The 17,034-nt window shown below is 41.5% G+C and overlaps 1 protein-coding gene across 7 annotated transcripts in view; it reads right to left on the bottom strand.

Moving 5' to 3' along the window:
- Positions 1-229: 229 nt before the first annotated feature.
- Positions 230-17,034, bottom strand: part of STN1 (STN1 subunit of CST complex) — a 49,316-nt gene continuing 32,511 nt past the window's right edge. For all 7 annotated transcript variants that reach the window (XM_074592045.1, XM_074592047.1, XM_074592051.1 and 4 more), the window contains 3 exons: positions 12,071-12,193; positions 11,491-11,563; positions 230-7,349 (listed from right to left, as the gene is read on the bottom strand). In XM_074592045.1, coding sequence (XP_074448146.1) covers positions 7,192-7,349; positions 11,491-11,563; positions 12,071-12,193 — 354 coding nt within the window. In that variant the 3' untranslated portion in view covers positions 230-7,191. The remainder of the gene's footprint in view (positions 7,350-11,490; positions 11,564-12,070; positions 12,194-17,034) is intronic.

Consider the following 17,034-nt stretch of genomic DNA (forward strand, 5'->3'; position numbering starts at 1 on the left):
TGCCTGTTCTGAAACAGATGTCTAAAGCATCATTAGGCAATTACTTCTTAGCCTTTTTCAATGGGACTGATTTCAAACATTGTGCTAAATCCTCCTCCCTCTGCTTCCTCTGTATTTCTCATCCTTTCCTACGTTCAGAGTTCCAACAAAAACTCCTCTCTGTATCAGTTTGCTCCTGTTATGTTTGTCCTGGATCACTGTACTCACAGAAGGACAAAGAGGGAGACTATAAGTTCAAGAGACTTTATTGGGCAAAAGACAACAAGGTGAGGGAAGAAAACAATGAGAGTATTAGTCAGCAGTAGAGGCAGTAGTTTCAGAACACCAGCTGGCTTGTTACAGCTCTGGGTTTTTTTGTGGACATTACGGCAACGTAGAGTTTTACACGCACGCAAGGACAACGCCTGTGTTCTCAATATGAGTGACTTAATTTTGGCAATAAGAGAAAAACTGAACTCCAAGCACTCCTTTTGTTTCCCTACTGCCTTGTGTACCTGGCCAAGAAGAGCACGTTAGAATCAGTAGGCCTGCAGGGCTTGCACGACTCTGTTGTTGAGGAAGACATTTGAGGGAACCGATTCCTCCCTCCTATTTCCAAATGTCACCATAATATTTGGATGAGGTCTCCATTCCTGCAAGGATCCATGAACTTCTCAGACCAGTAACAGACTTGGCACATGCTTCATTTAATCATATTGGCTGTTTGGCACTGACAAAGACTTGCAATTTATCTTACCTTGTTCACAGCAGAGGTGGGATGACTTTCTCCTCTCTGCTTTACTTTTAACTTGGGGAAATTAAAAAGAACAATGAACTAGATGTCTTGGCCTAAATTTCCTATGGAAGCAGTGGTTCAGCTGCAGCCACCCCTCCAGTTTTTAAGCAAGATGAGCAGATGTTTTGGCCTTTACATGCTTGCAGATTCCCAGCTTGTTCCTCCCAAACTAAGGTGGCAGAAAGCTCCAGTTCTAGCTGGTAGGGAAGGAGCGTTCATTCTTCCAATCAATAACAAAAAGCAAGCTAAAACAAGAGCTGTAGGACATGTTGTGCCAGGTTAATTGGCACTGTACTGTTCAGTGGTTCAACACTTGCTGAAAATCGTTCCTTTAGGTTATTTCTTTCACTAGCAAATTCCTGGTTATATTGCGTTCAGGCAATCTTGTTAATCTGGGCTGGTTTCAACTTGTAAATTACCGTGACTAGATTAGTATAGTCTCCATTGCACATTTAAAAGACATTAGTGGGAACAGGCTGGTGGCATCCCTAACAATCAGTTACTCAACTTTGTACCCTGATGTAGATGCTGTAACTTTACCAGATTTTAACAGTTTGATTTGCAGTTTCCCCTCTTGAATGTCTGCCTTGGGGTGATCTCTGCACGAAAACTTCAGGAAAAACAGTCTGGTCATTTCTTAAGAGAGCATTGCAGAACAAGTACTTCTTGTGGCAGCTGAAGTTACAAAAAATGGGTTCCTTGAGACTGTCTTGTGTGTGGTTTCCCTAGTGTTCTATGACTGAGTTTCTTCCTTCCCCTTAGTGGAGGCACTAATTTGGGCTTCCCTCTTCTATCAGTGCATCTGTTTTCTAAAAATGTGCAAGACCATAGAGCTCGTTCACACCTCTTAACAAGCCAACAGATTATAAAGTCACTTGGGATGGTGAGACAGAAGAAGCTGACAAATGCCCAGACACACAGTGTAATCACATCAGAGTATAATCGCACTTTGTCAGAAAAAAAACGGCTTAAAGGAGACACACAAACTAAAAGTCCACATCAACTTTATGGATCATGCCTGCAATGAAACCTGTGCAAGGACATGCAAGTGGCAGGGAGAGGCAGATGGCTTCTCTTGCCACTTGCGCTTGCTCAGGTTTGGGCAAGACACAAGTGTTTTATTTTTTAATTATATTTATTTTTCACTTGGATACCTGCAAGAAAACCACAACTAGAACCTTTGAGGGTGCTGCTGGATCTTTGGGAGGGTGGGGTGGACAAAGAGTTATTTTTCTGAAATTGCAGCTCTTTCCTGCTGCAAACTACATGGTGAAGAAAACTCAAGACTGAAAAGGATGATATCTGCCTCTATCAGTGTCTAGACAAGGAGCGAAGCACAGCCTGCTGGAATAGGACAGGCCGTTAAAGTGCCAGGTCAGCTAGACAGGGGGATTATACCGAAGCTTTCAATTGTCAGATGCTTACAAGGATATTTGAATTAGGAAAGAAAAAGGGAACAAAGTAGAGAGGAAGGAAGGTTGTCTGGGATGTGTGGTCCAGAGATGAGCCATAAGACTGTGAATGACATGAAGGGCCTGAGAAATGACAATTAGAGGAGAGAGTGGAGAGCAGAAATAGATGAAAGAAATTAGGGGGAAAGCCTCCATGCCTGACAGGGCATATTGCTGGGAATGAAACCCAAAATCCCTGACTCAGCATTTCCCTGCTGCCAACAAACATCCACAAAAATGTTTCTATAATGCTGGGGCTCCTGGACGATGGTAACCAATTATTATAACTATTCTTTTATCTCTGCGGTTGAACTTTTGTTTGCTCGCTAGCCCGTCGGGTTGGGGCAGGAGGGCTGGAGACTGTGCTGAAAGATGGCAATAAAGAATGTAGCACCGCACTGACAGGAAGTTTCAAAATTCAGGTTGCCCATGGGATCTGAACTTGCTCCCTTCCCATTTAGAGGTAAGTACAAAGATAAAAATCTTTGCTAGGCACATCTTTTTCCCCACAGGATCAGCTTACTCCCAAAGTAAACCAAACTGCATTTCTTTGACAAGCAGATTCTCAGTACTTTGTCTCATAACTCTCCATGCGGCTCCATGCCTCACTGGCTGCTCACCGATTAATTCTCATTCTGAATAATGAATTAGCAACTCCTATTTATGGTGTTCATCATTGGAATACACAAGTATGGACAGATCCACAAAAGTAAGAGCTTTCAGTCATATAGCCAGTCTAAATTTTTCATTTGTTAGTTTGAAAAAAAAGCTTAATTTCCCAGGTTACTTGTGTAAAATACATACCCTCATGGGTACAAATTTACAATCCAAAGACTTGAGAACAAGAAGACTCAGAACTCATTTATCTGGATTTCTGTTTTTAAAAAGTCACTTAAGAAGCCATAAGAGGAAACAGGATTCCAGGAAAAAATATTTGGTACAAATAAAAACAAGGAGACTATCATCGCGTCATAGGACCTGGAGAGCAAAAATACAAGATGGGAAAAGCTATATGAATGGAAAGAACCGGAAAAAGATAAAGCTCTTGGCAAAAGCAGGGCTTGGACTAGAACAAAATCCTACTGCAGGATCTATCCATTCATCCACTCCCACAGAGTTCTTCCCTAACAGCTCTCACAAATAGATCTCTAGAGCTTTTAATGACTAACATTAAGAAAAATTGAGGGAACCATATTATACCCAGTTTACAAAAGAAGGAAACTGAGGCATGAAGCAACCTGATCTCTTCTCCCACCTAAGCAGATAGCAGGGACTGAAGGTAGAGTTGTTCCTTCATTTCCTCACCAGAAAAGCAATCACCTTACATTTTGCTAGAATGGAATATTAAGTTTTCTTTGTAATTTTTGTTCTCAGGCGCTGCATTTCTATGGAAACATACCTTTTTAAGGTAACAAAAAAATGCTGCCTGCTTTTAAAAAACTCCATTTTACTTACCCGCCTTTTACTGCCGTAACTGTTTCTATGGAAACTGGAACTGGCCATGAAGCAGTCCTACAACATGAATTCTCACTTGTCAGTTTTACATTAAAGTGCCACCCTCAACGTCCTTTAATAAACCAGTAATAATTGTGTTGCCTAACAAGTTTTCAAATTAAACAAAACAAGAAAGCGCGCTTTCACTGAATGTTCCGCACAATATTTTGTAGGTGTGGTCTAGGTCTAAGAATTTTAACAGTCTGCATGATATGACTCTCTTGGTTAAGGATATGATCTTTAAACAGAGAGACAGTTTATTAGCAGTAAAAGCCCTAGTGTGTGTAGACAGACTTACATAAAGGTGACTTATACCAATATGGGTATGTCTAGACTGCTGTCACAGAAGCATACTGTAGAGATACTGAGGAAATGGGTAAATCAACCTACAGTGAGCCCTGTGCTCCCACAGCTAGCTGGGGTACTTCTGTGCAGGCATATGCGTACGCTATTCCCTGTAGGTACAAGAGAGGGAATGCACTCAACCAGAGTAAGTGTTTGTCTGTGTTGGGTGGCTAGCATGGAAAAAATAAAGCATGCAAGCTTGAGGCACAACTGTTCTGTACAGTTCTTCAGAATAAGAATCTGTGTAACAAATCTAGGCTCCTCCATTGATTTCACTTTAACCTTCCACTCTTGTAAAAACTGTAGGCTCCCTTATGTTCATTCCTATTTCCCTGACTTAACTCTAGTGAGAAAAATCCCTTTTTCCTGTTCTTGGGGAGCAATTTCCAACAGAATGCACCCTCGATGACAAGAGTCCTGCACTGCCAGCAAGGAACAACTTAAAAACTTCTAAAGACAGGGTTTTTTCTTTTCCCCCCACAGAGTCACTTATCCATCTTTCCAAGATGAATTCTTCCTAACCTCATCTCTGATGCTTTGCAGTTCGTCAATGCTTTTAAATTGCAACAGGGGCAGAACAAAGAGGGAAGATAGTTTGTGTCTGCATCAACCTCCAATGCATAGAAAATAGGTGGCATGAGGTTTTAGGCAGACTTTACACACAGAAACGTATCTAAAACACAGGAAGTGCAGCATCGAAGATGGAGGCAACAGAACACATTAGATGCTGTGTGTATGACTATCCAAGCTGTAAAGGACAAAGATGTAATCCTATTTTGGTATGAATTTTAGAGAGATCCTAAAGAGCAATATGATCTCCACACTATCTTTTCCTCCAAGATTCAGCTGTGCAGAGCTCCTTCCAAAACTCATCCAGCCTACACACTTGGATTACACCCTCAGGAGAAGCAGAGTCTTTCTCTCTTCTAACCTGAGAGAGGAGATCACCTTTCCCACTGAGCTAGCAGTGTTCTTTTAACCCTTTCCCAGCAAAATCAGTTTCTGCCAATATAGGACTTCTCAAGAAAATGGCCAAGTCAGTCTCTTAAATTAGATGCCGTGCTCTTCCATATGGTCCAAGATACCACATACTTTCCTTTAAAATATCCTCAAATTCATGCCAAGTAGGTGACTTGCCCATAATCAAACACTAATATATGGTTAAATCCTGATACGAGTCTGAATTTAGGAATCGATACTCCAAAAGACAGCCTTTGTTTTTAAGCATTACTTCAAACTTATCAGTAATCAGAGCAGGAATCTGAGAAGCTATCTCCCCTGTGGCCAACCAGACCATTTTGTAGGCATAAAGTTGCAATTCCCCTCAGTACCACTTCACTCAGAATCTGGACTCCTTTCCCTGCTTTCTAGAGACGTTGGGGGGGGACGGGGGGGGACAGGAACAGGGGAAGACTTCTACAATTCTTTCTTAATCCTCCTCTTCTCTTATTTCCTTCTGCACAAGGACATCCTTTCACATGTTCAGGCCCATATTAAGATCTGACTAGAAGGTACCCAACTCAAAACAGAGCAGCAACACTAGGAGTAGGGCAGCCTGCAGGGAAACCAACTATTAAGCCCTACAGCAAGTAGGTAATTTACAGCAAAGGAATGATTCATGCATAGTTCTCCACTATGGACAAGCACACCATCTCTTTAAAGCCAGTTTTCCACAGGCCTCTGGATGCAAATGCCAAATATTTTGTCATGCTTTTCTCTTAGCCTATACCTCACTGCAGCCAGGGCTTGGAATGAGGCATATAATATAACAACAAACCAGAGACCTGGCACACGTGGGGCTACTCACTGGCTTTCCTCATGCATATCGTTTATTTTCCCCTGCTATGTCAATCCTTATAGGGCTTTACCACTACATCTGCCTCCTGGGAGTCTGCTATTTCAACTGTTACAGGGAAGCTGCAGAGGAAAGAGGACGGATGCATTCAATCCTTTCTATTCTTTTTAAGTTAAACGTCCCACCTCCACACTATTAATTAAATAGATTAATTAAACAGACAAGCCCTTGCAGTGGCAAGCCCTCTCTAAGGATAAATATTGAACAGCTCCAGGCTTTGAACTGTGGCACGTAACAGAGTCCTGATTATTCCAGATCAAACGTCTTGCATGGTAACTTTGTTTAGGCTAATGTTATTTCATCGATGTCTTGTGTTCCTCTGCAACCACAGATAGGGGTAGTATTTTTCGCCAAAGTTGACAAGAAACAGAAGACACAAAAGGCAACAGGGAGCACAGAGATTACAAAGGGTCTTGCTGGCTTTCATATTTTCTTTTCCAAAGCATCTGACCTACAGTTTACCATTTGTGATGTAGGAAGCAATTTAAAAATAAACAGAAAAATGGTGGCTGTTTCTGAGAATTCTAGTCTGAACAGAATCCACAACAGAATATGTCAGTAGTGCACACAGTAGCCAGGGGAAGCCAGCCACGCTTGACAAGCAGTGGGCAAGGTTGCAGGATAGGGAAGGGATGCAGGACCCAATTCCTGAATATTACTTTTCATAGAAAGGTGAGGACTGCTTTAGTAGTGGGAAAGCTGTGCACGTTCAGGAATACATATTTACAGACATTGGTACACTAACACTGCCAGGAAGGACAGGCAAATCTTTTGAATGTTTGCTTGCACGTCGTTTCTCTAACTGTTATAAAGTATACATAAAAAGAAAGATCCGTAGCTATTACCATATGGAAAGATCACAAGATCTGTCTTTAAGGCAGAAAAACAAGTCCTGATGTGACCACTGCTGTAAACAGCGCTCTTTAGCAGTGACTTTTCTTTAGGGCTCACTGGATGTAAATGCGAGGACAACCACATCACATCTTACTGCAGAGAAGCAGCCCAGTTTCTTTTCCAGCTCCCCTGCTGTATTCGGATATTCAGAATCAGCTTGATACAACTTTCACAAGGAATAGCAAGGAAGTCAGCAAGAATATTAAAACTCGTATTTGGACAACTTCTCAGGAGCTGGGCAAAAACAGCATTTGGAAAATCAGAATGCTTTTTTTCCCCCCATCTAGATCATACCAGGTAACAGCAGCTTTTCAGGGTCACTCAACCACTCCTTCTTCCATCCTTTATCCTGAATGGACCAAAACAATCTCATCTCTTTAAAAAGCCATGTAATACCCTTCCATAGTGCTGACAACATCACTGTTACTCTCCAGCAGTTCCAAGACACGGTGCATCACCACTTCAGCCAGAGAGGGGTTGTAGCTCTGCCGAACGCAGCTCAGAACATGAAGGAAATGGCAACCTTTTTCAGCATCTGCAGAAAGAAAGGAAAATGCAGCCAGGCATGGAGGTAAGACTTCAATCTAACTGCCTCTTTTTAATGATTGTAATCCAGATTAGTCATGAAAAAAACCACAGCTGTCGCAGAGGAAGAATGCCCTAGGTACTGAAGCAGAGATGCGTGTATTCAGAGGGAAGAGATCCAAGTCTGTGCCTACAGTTCTCCAATTATCAACTGTTCCCACTGACTTTTCTGGGAAGTGTCAGGGCTGTAACACTAGTAATGAAGGTGAAAGATAATCAGTCTTGCAAACTCTAATATACAGGGCTCGTTCAGTACAACCTGATGATAAGGTTAATAAATTAAGGGTACCTCCACTGCCCACCTATGCAAGCCATCCAGTTTCTGCAACTGCAGAAGAAACCAAATGAAAATCCTTTTGCTCACACCCAACTTCAAAAACGTCTAGAACAGAAGGAAGGTCCGTGGCCAGGACCTGTAACTGCTTGCCCAATGCTGGCATCTTGTGGAAAAACTGCTACAGCGCAACTTCCAGAGACTTGAAACCTAGCACTGCATTCCCATTCCCAGCACTTCAGACTGACTACTCAGACAATTACGGGAGTAGAAAGTCACAGAACTTCAGTATCAAATTTTATCTCCTCTTAAGAAGAATGAACTCTGAAAATGTACAAGAGAACAGAAATGTTAAAATAATCCCCTTTCCTAGAGGACAAGCCAGCGAAAAAGGTCCTTAATGGCTGCAGTATTGTGTGCAGCTACTGTGTGCCTGGTGGAGCCATCATTTGATGCTCAGCTGTCCCACTCAATGTTTCCCCCAAGAGACCCTGCAAACCCACTAATCACCAGTGCTGCAGGCTCCCAGTCTCCCCAAGTACTGAACTCCACAACAGATTTCGTTCTCTCCTCTATAGCTAAGAGTGGAAAACTAGCATAAATGAGACACATCAGCACAAATGACTTTCCTCCTCCTCAGCCTTCAACTCACATGATATAAGATAAGTTTGATAAGGGTACTGAAAAATTTCCATGGGCCAGGGAGATGCCTGCATTTTGTTGTTGCTGCCTTTGGTTTTATTTTTGCCAATCTTGACTCTAGAATCGGATGAGCCCAGAACTGCCTTAGAAGCTGCTGAGAAAAGCCACTGGTAGATAGGAGGCAATGCTGAGTACTGATAAATAAACAGTTCAGCCTATTACACTGTGATTCAGGCAAAGATATCTCTTTAGAAGTCAGCGATCCAGTGTGATGAAAAACCTTTGTGGCTGGTAGCCAAAAAGGCATCCACCACCCTAGGATGGCTAAGTGGAGAGAACAGAACAATGCCTCTACCTGGTCATAGTGACTGTTGTTGCAAACAAAGTAGGTAGCTGCATTTTGCATTAGTCATAGGTTTATCATAAGAAGGTCAAAGTGCCCATCCCTGATCTACAGTAACTTAGCTTAAGTCTCAATGAATTAGATTAGTGACTCAAGTGTTACCCAACAGTACAGTACATACTTTCCTCCTAGATGCTGGCAGAAAGTGTCATTTTGGGATAGCTGCAGGTGTGTACAATCATTAAGTAACCCAGAAACACTCCTAGTCTACGACCCAACTTTGAGGGAATACACTCCTTGCAATGAAGTGGTGCTGTCCCTCTTTCATCAACATACAAGTTCTAACTTTTCTCTACCAGCTGAGGTAAGCCAGGCTGTGATTCACTTTCTTGCCTGACTACCAATACCAGAGAGGACAGAGTTATAGAAAAACTGCCATTTGCCCACTGTGGACATCTCACACAGGGTCTATTTTGACATATTAAATTTAACTTTGAGAGGTTCTGGGTTTTTTTTCCTTTTTACTATTAGCCTCATCTGACCCTAAAACCAGAGCAAATGTGTCAAAAAAACCCAACCAAACCGAACAAATCTGGACTGAGTCTACCATTTTGCAGTTCAGTTTGGAGTCAAAATGTATTGTCATCTTTGTCTGGCTTCTAGGTAGACCCACAGTGGCCTCGCATGAGGCCATTTAAAATCAGGCTGTTTAGAATTACAATTGGAGCCAAGGACTAGGATTGTCATGTAGGCGTATTAAAGATCAGGGTTTGTGGAGCTCTGACTAGGCATGCTGAGGATTTTTTTTATTTATACAATAGTTCCAGGCAGCTGGGCTGGGCCTGAGAATGTGTCACAACTAAAGCAATGGGGCGAGGCATTGCCTTGAAAAGTGGCAGAGAAGTACCTCAATGGATGGAAGAGTTTGATTTATCATAAACCAGTCTTTCTGTCATGGAAGATTAACATTACTCTTGAAGGAAAATGGGTAGAGATTTCTTGCAACAAACAAGCAAAAGCCCTTGAGGTATTACCATGTTATTTTCTCATGAGCCTGCTTACTAGTCAAGGCCAAGCGGGTGGCTAAGGCTGCCATCCCACCAGCAGAGGGGGTCCGACGGTTACACTGAGCTCTGCACTCTTGCATCATTCAGTGACAACAAAATATAGGCACCCTGTTGGTTTTGATAAAAGCTTCTTGGCTTTCCTTCTCAAATTCTTCTATTACCAGTGACCAGGATATTGAAACGGTCCTTCTGAAAACTAGCAGAGAAAGATACACTGACCTGGAAATTGTCCTCTTTACAACAGGAAACTAAGTAGGTGGAAAGCTTCAAGAAGAACAAGAGGCTCTATAAAGCAGTTGCTATTTTTAACCTGCTCAGTATGGAAATGATGGCTTTGAGGACTCCAGAGTCTTCAAAGTTTTTTTCTGTGACTGATCTAAGGGTTTCTGTCTTTTGTTGACTCCTCCTGGCTCCTCTCACAGAGCACTGAGAGTACTTAACCAGTGTGATAATGCACAAGAGGGGAGTTAAACACCAGGCAGTCACTCAGCACCCTGTGTCAACTATATATATATTCTGGCCCTTATAGTGGCACAATTGAAAAAAAAAAAAAACAAAAACAAAAACAAACAAAAACAAACAAACAAAAAAACCAGCTTCACAGGAGAACTAGCTGATGTATGAAATAGGCAGAGGGATGATTTGTCTTTTACAGGCAAGATGTTTGTATTTGTTAATTGGATAAACAACAATGAAATAATGTGATATGTTGCACTGAAACAACCTCAGGCAAATGAGCCCATCTTCACCTGCGTGCCCAGTAACATCTACTCCCTCCATCCCCCAAAGTTACAGAACTTTTACCTCCACCTACAAACCCTGTCTACAATTGTACCACTGCTTAAGGTAGCCAGTTCACTGGCTTTTCACTTCACCTAAGTGAAAACTTCACTTAGCCTTTTTCACTGCAGGATAACTACCATATGCCAGGTCCTACAAGCACTATTGTAGTTATGATAGTATAAGGATAGGAGCAATTTAAGACTATATGCCTTATGTTCTAGTCAGTCATTTATTTTGTACTTAAAGTGCGTTCTACCCCAAAAATAGCTGCACTCCAGCAGCAAGTGATCCCTGCTGACACATTCTGCCCAAAGAATTGAAAGAAACTCTGTCGAAATGTACCTGTGTAATTAGCAGACATTCAAGTCAAGCACAAGCTATCACTATGGCAATAAGACACAATAGGCTTGAGGGACAGGGATAACTCAGAAGCTGCACCAGGGACATTATTTGAAAAGAAGTGGATTTTGTTAGACTGAAATCCCTACCTGCAAAGAACAACCACCTGAGGTCTACCTGAGCTTAAAATCTACAGACAATATCCTACTGACTTGAGGAAGTTTTATTATTGACTTAATGGAGGCAGGGATTTCACCTTTCTGTACGGTCAGCCTTGTGTCAACTCCCCCATAGAAACTGAACTAGCAAGATTTGCTACTTACCCAGAGTGCAAAACAACAGCTGATTTGGTTCCTCCCAAAATCTAAGTATTCTCAAAAGATATAGATCTAAGATAATGGCTGTTTATTTCAGATTTGAGAAGTTTGCTTCCTGCTGGGCACACCTGCTCTTTCTCTCTCCATGCTCACAGGAAGCTGCTCTTGCACTCCTGCCTTTAGCTATACTGATTAGCTACACTAGCAACTTAGCTCTGAGTTCAAGGGTAAGGACAAGAAGCATACCTAACACAGCAGCAGCCCGAGATATTGTCATCAGTATATCAGCACCAGCTTATCAGAGCCCTGACCACATTGCTACTTACGCCTGGGTTTTCGACAGTCTTCTTTAATCACATCAAGGGTCACTTTAAGCAACTCCTTATCATGGTCAGTCACCTGGAGAAAACAGAAGAAACTGGAAATACGTATCAGTCTATTTCACAGTAGATGGCATGACTGTTGAAAAGCAATCTAAGGCCATGCTGTATTCTAAAGTAACACTATCATAACTACAGTCTGCATTATATACTGCCTCCAAGATTAATAATGAATGTTACATTTTCAACCCACTTCAATAAAGAGAACTGTCCCAGGTCCCAGCTCTCAGTGTGCTCAGCTGTATCAGCACACAGTTTGGCAAGCCAGTGAACACAGACTGCGCTTGGAACAGCAGCAGTGCTTAAGTCTAGTGCTGAGTTACAAAAAGAACAAGTCAGTGGGTGATACAGAGGTAAAAGCAACAGTGAAGTAAGCTGCAGATAAGACTTTTGAGTAAACAGACAGCACTTGGACGTCCAGGTTCTCTTTCTGAAACATTTCTATTTCTGAAACGTTTCTACTATTTCTATTGACTATGAAAGTCATACCCCTGAACTTGTTTGCAAACACAGCTCAGCTCCTTACATGGTATAAGTCCTTAGAGCTACTAGGTTTCTGGAAAACCACCCCTTTTTCTTGTAGCATCCTTATTGCTTCCTTAAAAACACTGTGAATCCTTTTGGAACTGGAGTCCTTTTTTGACTTAACCTGTATGGGAAGAAAGGAATAAAACAGATGGTGAGAAATCTCAGCTCAACTAAAGTTACCAGCAAAAGCTCCATATGCTTTCAAGAGCAAGAGGACTTCAGGTGATTTTGTTACACATTTTTCTTCATTTAGTAATTCACAAATCATATCTGTTACGTATGAACTAACCAACACACCTAAGCTTTAAAAAAACAACGCTAAAACAAACATACATCAGAAGCTTGTGCTATTCTTAAGGAACTACAATGTCCTAACTGCCTTCTTTCTAGGTACTGAGAACTCTCTTTTGAAACAGGCTTGTGATGCTCACAGAGCATTTGACTGTTTAGCTAATCAAGCTTTACTCATATTCAGAGTTTTCCTAGTAATAAGAGTAGCAAGATAGAGAGATCAGTGCTTTGTCAGGTGATATTCAGGAAGACTCCAAGTGCTGGGGATTGGATTCCCATCTCCTCATTTTGAAACTGAAGCAGTGTCCAAGGAAAAGGAAGAAACCGGCAAGAACAGTATTTGTTTCTTGTCCCCTTAGTTTCCATATATTTGCACACATTCTGGTCACAGTCTCAAGAGCTTCTTCACAGCCTAACGGAAGGAAAGGATAAAGAGCATGCAAAAAATTAAGACAGGCATACAAGATAAGGGAACAAAGGATTCCATTTTGAGGGCAGGTGGTAAACAAGTCTCTTGTGAAAGGAGAACAACATGCCTAGAAGTCCATAACTGAGGAGGTTATTTAGAACAAAGAGTTATGTGTTCAGGAGTCATCTAGCAGATTACGAAGGAAGGAAGGGGAGAAAAAAAAGTCAGGGAAAAGCAGGATTTATTTGGAAGTAGAGCAGAGCCAAGACAGTGGAATGACAGCTAGGGAAATGGAAGGAAATAAAGAATCACTTGTGGAGCAGAGGAAGTATGGGTAGATAAGAGCAAGACCATGACTTACTCTTCTCCATCTCTATCTGTCCTACTGTGTCCTTCAACCTCACATTTATCTACATAGACTGCTCTAATTCCCCAATTGCTGTTTCCTCATCTGTTGTGAGCGGACTGTTCTCCCTGTGGCTTCCTTTGAGAACAGAGCTAAACTGATTCCCACAAACCAACATGTGATAACTAGAACCACACCAGAGCAACCAAAGCAAGACTTGCCAAGCCATTTCTTCAACTATCACTGTAAACGCTCCCATCCTGTCCTAAACAAAAGTATCAGACTTCACATATCCTACTACACTCACCAGACTCACAGAAGCCTTGGGAATGAAACAGGCAACTGCCATATACCCAAAGGAATTCACACGAATATGTGAAACAGACACCACATTAGCCATGGAAGAATATCTTTTCAACAAAACATTCATTCGATCCATTGGCAAGTCTTAAGTGAAACTGTCTGCTTCTAACCCTGGAAGCTGATATGCCTAATTGGGAATAGTTCAGAGCTCCAATAGGGGCATTAGCGTTAGCATGCATCACAAGTTTCTTCATCCCCTTTCTCCAGCTAATCCTCAATATTTCACCAGACCATAATCACATATCTATCTCTCTGTGCAACAGCCAACTATCTTTTTCCTCTCAAATCGACAGTCAAAAATAATTGCCTAATAGTTCAAGATAATTAACATACAACAATGGTTATTACTCTCAGTTCAGTTTTCTCCTTCTGTTCCAGACTGAAGGACTTCAGTGTCTGAATGTTTGTCTGTCCCCCTGTCCACCATGGATGTATCAGTTTGGATAACAACAGACACTGCTTCCAACTACAAACTTGACCATATATCCAGTCACCATTCCAGTCACAGTGTTAATACTATCATATTTCTCTTTATAGTCCCTCTTCTGATAAACTGAAGAAACAAACATAAAACATAGCAGGAAGGGTTAAGTGAAGAGTGAATATTTTCTCATGGAAAAGCATATTCTCAGAGCCATATGTAAAATGAAGAGACTTTGCCGCTCACTCAAAGGCAGTAATAAATCCTCAAAAATCTAAGAAACTGCTAGCAAAGCAACAACCTCAAGACTCTGATCAATTTTTAATGTGAAAGCAAACATTTGGGGAGGAAAAAAAAAGATAAAAATATCTCCAAAGAAGCACGCTAATTATTCAGTTTGGCTTAACACTGAGATCCCGTCAGAAAAGGGAGATAATTAAAAACAGACTCTGCGTGAACTGACACACAGCTCAGCCTGGATGGATACTGAAACAGAATCACTAAGAATGCAAGGGATTTGACAGAACGAAGGCAGAGAGGCAGGCTTGGGAACGAGAAAATAAGCAAGCAGCTGCTACGTATCAGCACCCTCTCATACGTGCTGCAGAGTACAAGGGAAAGGGGTTCCATGGCAGAAGGACTGTTCCTGAAGAACAAAATGAGGGCTCTCGCCCTCTTCAGGGGCTTTAACATTATCCTGAAATGACAAAAAAGTTTGGGGTTTTTTCCTAGTGTGCTCTAGAACATGCTTCCTCCTCTCTGAGTAAAGCAACAATTCAGGAGTTTCTTTGTAAGCACAATCTAAAATTACTTAACCGGTTCTTTTGGTCCACACGAAGTATCTCCAGCATCTCATCCTGCAAATTCACAAGTCAATAGTACTTCTTCCCAATACCTTATCATTTTCTTTTATGCCAAACCAGGCCCTCAGTTTCCTCTGGACATGGATCTCACCTCAGAGCCAACGTATACCTAAGCTTGTGATTTAGTCTACTGAGCAGAAATCTACAGGAGACTGAAACACGGGGCTATACAAAGAGGGAAGAAATCTAGGACTATGAAATCCTGTGTGATTTCACATCCCTACTTTTATTTCAGGAGGAGATTGAAAAATGCTTGCATTTCAACAGTTATAAAGATGTATTGTAGTTGTTAACATAGTTCCACCTGAGTCACAGCTTATTAGCCATCACTTTACTTCTTGTCTGAGAAATGCAGATATTAAGTAGTTTAACTGCTGAACCAAAGTACCAGCAAAGTCTGAATCTGGATTTTGAATTTACCCCTCACAGTGTTCACACCTTGTTTTGCAAAGTGTCCCCCTTCAGCATGCCTTAGTTTCAGGGTGCACAATTTCAAGTTCCCTGAAGTGCTGAAAGTAGGGGTTCCCCCCACCCCCCAAATCAGGTCCTTTTCAGATAAATTAAGCTGCACATCCAAGCACAGGAGCATCCAAAAACCATTCATTGCTTTTGCAAAAAAATGTCATGTCTCCCTCTCACCCCGAAAAGAGAAGCAGGTATTAAATAACAATTTTACCATCACTACCCTCCCTCCCAAGACCAGCCAAGGACTCTGTAGCCAATACAAGAGAAGAATCCACGCCTCCAGAATTAAGTTCGTATTTTAATCAATATATTCCATCCGATGGATCTCACACAGCTTACTGGGTTGGTACTGTGCAACCAGTTATTCTCAGATCTTTAAAACAAGACAAACTCTCTGTACAATCGATAATAAGTCAAAAAATGAAATGGTCCAGGAATTAGTCTCTTCAAAACACTGAAAGTATGTAACCTTTGGCTTATTATGAATCACAACACACCCTGACGGTGTTAAAGTTTCCTGGTATAACCACACACGTGATTCTACTCATGGAATCGCCCTTTGCAATTTCTCATGCAATGTTTAATCCTTGGCTTAGACAGGTGACAATTTTAGTAATAGTGATTCTGGACGTGTCAGTCCTGAAGTCCTATAATAAGCTTTGCAACATACATATTTAAAGTATCAGTGAACCTTCCTCAAGAGGCAGGAAGACAAGCACATAGCATCAATAATGTATAATGCACCCTGTTATACCTATAGTACAATGTACAGGGTATATACAGTAAGTATGAACAACACTGTAAAACTCTCTGCTTTAACTATTTGTCATTGCTGACCTTGAGATAATATTCAAATCAACAGAAGTACAAACAGCAAAGCCTGCATAGTACAACCGAAATTATGTGTCCAAGCTAGTGACATACACGAACTGGAATGGTACTACTAAAATAGCACACATTAGAGCTTATGCATGGAAGAAGCGCACAAAAATGGTTAATCAAGACTGGCTGATTCCAAGTCATATTTAATCCAGTTGAGAAACTGGATGGATCAAGTTCACATGTAGTTTTCTTTAAAAAGAGGAACCAAAAGCTTGTCCATTTGCCAAACATAATTGCCTAAGTCCAGCAACTATACTCTTCAGGTTATCTAAGCACAAGATTACGTTTTCTGGTTTTTTCACTTGTAGTCTTCCTTGTGTTACCCACCCCTCCAGTCTCAAAAGTCATTTGTTTTAAGGGATAAGGGAAAGACAACAGCTTAGGGATAGAGGCGACAGTGGTTATGTGAAATGAAGCTCCTCTGGTTTTAAAAATCATAACAGATTTGTTAATTTTTAATTATTTTTAAAAACACCAAGCCTTCCAATTCTCTTACCCATCCTCTGTAGACTATAAAATTAAATGTTCCCTAGTATATGTCTGAGCAGAGGACACAATTTGAGTTCTGCCATGTGCATCTGCTAGAGGGAAATTTATTCTGCAGAGACAGAAGACTGCACTGCTGGGGAGCCATTAGGACTGGAACTAGTTATTATAGGACATGTATGGGATGTGGACAGGGGTCAGGTACAGTAATCCGAAAAGGAACAGAGAGATGCTGCCTACCTCAAGCTATCCCAGCTACCTCCTTCCATCTTCACCCCCTGCTCTGCTCCACTGCCAGTGTCTCCATAGCAGCTCACCACCTCCCTGGAGAAAATATTTCACGGGGGAGATACCCTCCCACTATGATGGACACTGTGCAAGTATTTTAAAAGTTGGGAAAGAGATGAAGGGGCTGCACCACATCTCCTAGGATCAC

Source organism: Larus michahellis, chromosome 6 (genome assembly GCF_964199755.1).
Source record: "Larus michahellis chromosome 6, bLarMic1.1, whole genome shotgun sequence".
Taxonomy (NCBI): domain Eukaryota; kingdom Metazoa; phylum Chordata; class Aves; order Charadriiformes; family Laridae; genus Larus; species Larus michahellis.